The sequence below is a fragment of the Aplysia californica genome, unplaced genomic scaffold (assembly GCF_000002075.1).
Source record: "Aplysia californica isolate F4 #8 unplaced genomic scaffold, AplCal3.0 scaffold00408, whole genome shotgun sequence".
NCBI lineage: Eukaryota > Metazoa > Mollusca > Gastropoda > Aplysiida > Aplysiidae > Aplysia > Aplysia californica.
Window position 1 is genome coordinate 316,736 of NW_004797678.1, and position 5,817 is coordinate 322,552.

At 41.0% G+C, this 5,817-nt stretch overlaps 1 protein-coding gene across 1 annotated transcript in view; it reads right to left on the reverse strand.

Annotated features, from left to right (window-relative positions):
• LOC101846899 (collagen alpha-6(VI) chain) overlaps positions 1–5,817 on the reverse strand; it is a gene marked incomplete in the record, with an annotated part of 54,235 nt that overhangs the window by 30,225 nt on the left and 18,193 nt on the right. Inside the window, 4 exon segments of the mRNA XM_035971272.1 lie at positions 1,366–1,519; positions 1,935–2,047; positions 3,161–3,336; positions 5,302–5,431. Coding sequence (XP_035827165.1) covers positions 1,366–1,519; positions 1,935–2,047; positions 3,161–3,336; positions 5,302–5,431 — 573 coding nt within the window.

The window sequence follows — 5,817 nt, forward strand, 5'->3', positions numbered from 1 at the left end:
CCCACCCCCTTAAAAGTGTTTTAGTATTAGAGAAATTACCCGTACTTGACGATTACAAAATGTTTTGAAATATTTTTGTAGAGAGGCTGCAGGTGTTTGCAGTTGCATTTAAAAAAGAAATGTTAATTCCAGAAAATAAAATGTACTTTGAGGAGGCGTGTTATAAAAGGATACAAGCATCTGCTGCAATGCATATAAAACAAAATTTAGCTCATTGGAATATGTGTCACGACGTGGCGGAAGCAGTCGCTCGTCAATTTTTGGGCATATGGGGTTATTACTATTATCTTATAGCTTGTCCATTTGTCTTGCTTTAGGTGAAGCCCCCCCCCCCCCTCATCTGTCTTTAATAAAAATCGAGATGGACTCGCGCTGCTGTCAGGCGTCAGTTTAGCTCGGAAATGGCCGCCAAAGTTTGGGGACTTTCAAAGATTGAGTGTCCATGAAAACTACGAGTTTACATTTGTTGTGGATTTGGTCAACGATTCTCTGTAAAATCCACACAGAAATATGTTTTTCAAAAGATATAACATGTGTTGAGCCAAAATTAAGTAGATAACAATTGCCCAAACGGGTGGGAAAAATGGAGGTTTCTTCAATTTCTTTAATTTGACGAGCGCCTGATTTCAACCTGATGCCACTCAAAATGGTTATTTTTACCTATGTTTAGAAACGACAGGCCAGTTGAAGTTTTATTCGAGATTCCTCATCTGCTTGTCCTATCGTGGGCATGCCTTTAGGTAAGTTCGCATAACAATGTTCTAGGGTCTCGTTGACATTGAAATAAACTATCAACACAGTTGTCATCTCACACGGTCGCCTTAACAGTAGACAACGTTTTCGGACTTCAAAACGACCAGAACTGTAAATATCAGGGTGTTTAACGTCAGCAGGAATGGGATATTGGCGGGTGCTCTGGTGTGGTTTGCTCCTTCTTTACTATGGGGCTTCTGCTATCGTCCTTATCTCTCATTTTTCCCTTTTGTATTGCGACGAGTATCAACCCTGCGCTGTAGGTGGTTGGCTGGTGCTCATGATAATGTTGTTAGCTTTGTCTTTCCTGTCAAACATCGATCGTCTTCATCTCTTCTCATTCTTTTCTTTGTACATTACTTTCTAGTAACACCTCCAACCGCCGTTCCGTATATGTTTTACAAGTGTTGTTGGTGTCGTAAGACTCTTACTAAAGCTTAAAAAGAAAATATTTCCGAAAAAATAATAAATAATAGATAGCATTTGTATTGCGCAAATTCTTGTTCAGCAGCAAGCTCTAAACGCTTTACAATCTAATACTATTAGCCCAGCAGACCCCGGGGCATTCTGAAACAAACTCAACTTCCTGAGAGGCATACAGTAAAAACTCACGGTTATTGGCTTTGCCATCGGTGACGAGAATGGCGATCTTGGACGAGCCTTCTCTGGAGCCGCATACAGGGGTGAAAATTCTGTTCCTCAGATACTTGAGAGCCAGGTATGTCTTGGTACTGCCACGCAAGCGACGCTCTCTGGCCGCGATTCCCTAGAGTTGTTTGTGATGAGAAGCTTTGTATAAGTTCAACTGGGTGCGTGTGTGTGTGTGTGTGTGTGTGTGTGTGTGTGTGTGTGTGTGTGTGTGTGTACGTGGTGAAACACCAAACTAATATGCCAGGATTTGGAAAAAAAGATGTATCTTATCTTACCTTATCTTAATTCTGGGGTAGCAATTTAACCGAATTTCACGTTAAACTTATTCGAGTTCATTGTTTGTTTTAGTAGAGGTTTTACGGCGCTCGCAACTGCATAAGGTCAAATGAGCGCCAGAAGATTAGAGGTGTTACAAGGGAGTAACAAACATAAAAAAGAAGGAAGGGAGATAAGGACGATAGATGTTTGATAGGAAAAAAGGAGCAAACCACACCAGAGCACCCGCCAACCACCCGCGTCGAGTTCTTTACCTCGATGACTGCGTCGTTGGTCATGTGCTGGTTGAAGCAGAATTGTCTGTAGCTTCTGTGAGCGTACTGCACCACACTAACTCTTGTCTGGGTCGGGCTCACCATGAACTCGTCTGCATCAGAAAGGTAATGTGTGTTATTGGTTCTCTCTATCGATCATCTTGATCATCACTACTACCAACATCATTGTTAACAGCAAGGAATAAAAAAGGGGTTGAGACTGGTAGAATTTCCAAAATTGTATAAAGGTTCAACGTTTTGTCCGGTAAAGGGCTTCATGATCACCACTTCCACCAACGTCACAATCTTCCTCCTCCTCCTCCTCCTCCTCCTCCTCCTCCTCCTCCTCCGCCTCCTCCTCCTCCGCCTCCTCCTCCTTCTCCTTCTTCTTCTTCTCCTCGTGATCATCATCATCATCATCATCAGCATCATCATCATCATCATCATCATCATCATCATCATCATCATCATCATCATCATCATCATCATCATCATCATCATCATCATCATCGTTGTAGACAGCTCGAAAGTTTAAAAAAAAGACAAAAACATTGGCGGAGACTTTGTAGAATTTCAAAATGTATAAGTCCACCACCACACCACCATCACCACCATCATCACTCTGTACAGCACAGGTACTATTTCTAGTTGCGGAATCCTCATGGTGAAAACATTTTCAACTGCAAAAATGTATATGGTTAACGTCCTTACAACACTAGATCTATATGGCGACCTCCAAATTTAATGCCCTTCTCCGATAGGACTATGCTAAGTGGAACAATTCTTGTAAAGTGCCTTTCTTTCCCAAACACACAACTTCGGAACGATTTTAGCCTAGAACCCCCAAACCCTCATTTACAGGCTCGGTAGCCTAAATATTGTACGTGTCCAAGGGTCTAAAACAACTAGTTTGGCTATAGGTATTTTTTTTGTGTGTGTTTGGGGGGGGGGGGGGGGTTCTACTAGACTGGAGTTGCTTTATCTGTGCCTCGTGTGGCATATTTTGATTTTTTAAAAGTAAATTTCAGTTGAAAATGCTTTCAAAACGATAGACAGTGGCTAAATTAAAAATGCACTGTAAAACTTCGGATGGGGTATATGCAATAGGCAGATAATAATTATTATGTTACAACGAAACGAATATAGCGCAAATGGCTACTTCTTTTTCTTTCTTTCATGTACTCCTCCTGATTCTTCTTTTCCTCATTAGTGCCATAGAAACTCACGGGTCATATTCATCACAAAGTCAATCTGGTCATTGTAGTCCTCTTTGGTCAAACTCCTGGAAGAGTCCAACAGGAAGGCGAGGTCCACAGGAACTTTGCATGTGTCTTCACCCTCCTGACAGCCCTTTGCCGACACTTCTTCTCTCAAATAGGTCAGGGCGTTGAAATCTGTGACGCTGAAAGTCAAGGTCGAGAAATAAAGTATGAGAAATGAATGAGAGGTTTGCATTGCACGTCAACCTCCGAGTCAGAGATAAAACCTCCAGGTACCCAGGTAATTATCCAACAACGTACAGCACCGCATTCATCGTTCAAATAATTGCAATGTATCTGGGTTTTTTAACTGTAGCGCTGTAACTGTCATTGTGAAAGCGTATTGATAGAAAACGCCATTTCCAACTGACAGGCATAGATTTGTACCATACCGTAGTATAGACGTGTATTAGAAAATCCAGGACCGTGCACTCTGGCGTTATTCTGGTTCACCATTGAGAGCACCTTTTGAGTCAGTTCGGTACCAAACATAGGGCAAGGAGGGAAAGGTTGTGAGCATACTCGACTTTAGCGGGACTATAGCAATGATAGTAAATAACAAGATGGGCCACTCAGCCAAAAAAGTGTCCGCAGGAAGTATGCTCTTTGCTTCAGATGGCGCTGCAGTCTGTTTTGAAGCTCTCTTTCGTTTTCCCAGAAGAAGAATAGGAATAGCACCTCCTTGCGTGCGCAGATCGACTGCTGTCATAGAATTAGTGTAGAATTCTGTGACTGCTGTTCATCAGCAGTTCGGGTTCGTTCAGTACGGAGTTTTAGTTTTTTAAAATTTTAATGACCTCTCGCCTTTCAATCTAAAGTCAAATTAAATGAAGAAAACAATCACCCTTTCCTCCGAAAGAGGTTTTTTGTCAGCGTAACCATTTTAAAAAAGCGTTCTTCCGAAATTCATTCAAAAACTTGCTAGTTTCACTTTGATTTTTTAAACTCAAGTAGGATAACTCTGTTCGCTAAAGGTGTGCTTTTGCGAAGAGGGCGCCACCGAATTTTGAGGACACTTTTTTATTGGCTCAAAGAGAGAAGTGGCCCCTCTTGTTATGTAGACTCTTTGACTATAGTGCGGTCAAAACAGCTTATTGTCAAATATCTCCTTAACTATTGAACAAAGATTCTCTAACTTTTGCACAATGACTTTTATCAATTTGTCTCATCTGATGAATATTTTTTCAAACTCTTGCACATTGTATTCTAGAAAATTCCGTAATAACTACTAATAAAAAATCCCAGTCGATTTTTTCTACAGTTTTCTTTTCAAGTTTACAGCTCGAGCAATATCGCTTTTAAAAGCAAGTCTGTCATTTTTCTGTAATTGCAGCATTATGCTTATTGAACGAATGTTTAGGGGACGTTTAGTGCAAAAATGTGTTCACTATAAAATTAATTTCTTCTAAGAAGTTTAGCAACTAAAAAGTGTCATTGATGAGCTGTGAAGTAAGCCATATGCGTATGCAAAATGTGTGCGAGGAGCGGGGAGTGCTGTGAACAATCCCATTTTCTGCGTGATATAGAGTTGAAGTATTTTATATACATTTATGAAGAAACGTTTTTTAATCGAGCCCCAGTTGTGGAAAAATATGATTAAGTTAAGACAAATTAATACAAACTGCTGTTCAAAGTATGGGAAACACTGGTTCACCATATTTGAGGATAAGTTTCGCCTCGAATATTTGACTGCAATATAGTCGTTTGCCTTTCACGTGCGTGCCCATGGTGCGCATAATGTGCAGCGAAGTTTTTATACAGAGCAAAAATCAGCGGCCATGATAGTGCCCACTCTAGGATATTATGATTCAAGTCTAGGCAGATAAACCTCTATATTATTATGCCCTATACATAGATGCATGAAGGTAAGATGTGGCACAGGAGAGCCAGAGGGAGACAAAGAATAACATGGAAGGACAACATAATACAACATAATAACATGGACTGGCCTGGATAATATGCAGAATGTAGAAGGGCAGCTCCCCAACGTGAAGGGTGGAGGGCCTCTACACGTCAACCTCTGAGTCAGATATGACACCTCCAGGTTTCCAGGTATCCAGGTCTATTTAATCTTAAAAACTCCATCGACAACTGATCTACAAACTCACCTGAATACGAGGTCCTCTCTGGACGCAACAGCTCTCAGCTCGGGCATGGAAATCAAAGGTCCAACTCCAATGGTGATGATTGTCGTGCCAGTATTCTTTAGATATTTTGCCTGGCGGATTGTTCTACGGGCTTTTTTTTCGCGTGTTGGGGGTGGGGGGGGGTGGTGAAGAAAATCAGAGTCAAATCAAGGCGAAACTAGCGAAAGAATAATATCTATCCTATAATGACATTTATAAAAGCTATTGCAGTATTGCACAAGGCATCTGAACACAAACACAGAATGCAGTTAAATAGAAAATAAGAGAAGGAATCAAAAGTAAACTAAACACGACGTCACGACCTCTCAAAACAAGAGTTTTGGTTCATTTTGCGGAGATTTTTTTTGTCTTGATATTTTGGGGGGAATCGTTGACATTTTGAGAAGGCAACGACGAACAAGAAATGTGACTGGGCTATAATAACCACTTCTTCTTATTCTTCTGTTACTGCTGCTGCTACTGTTACTGCTGCTGCTG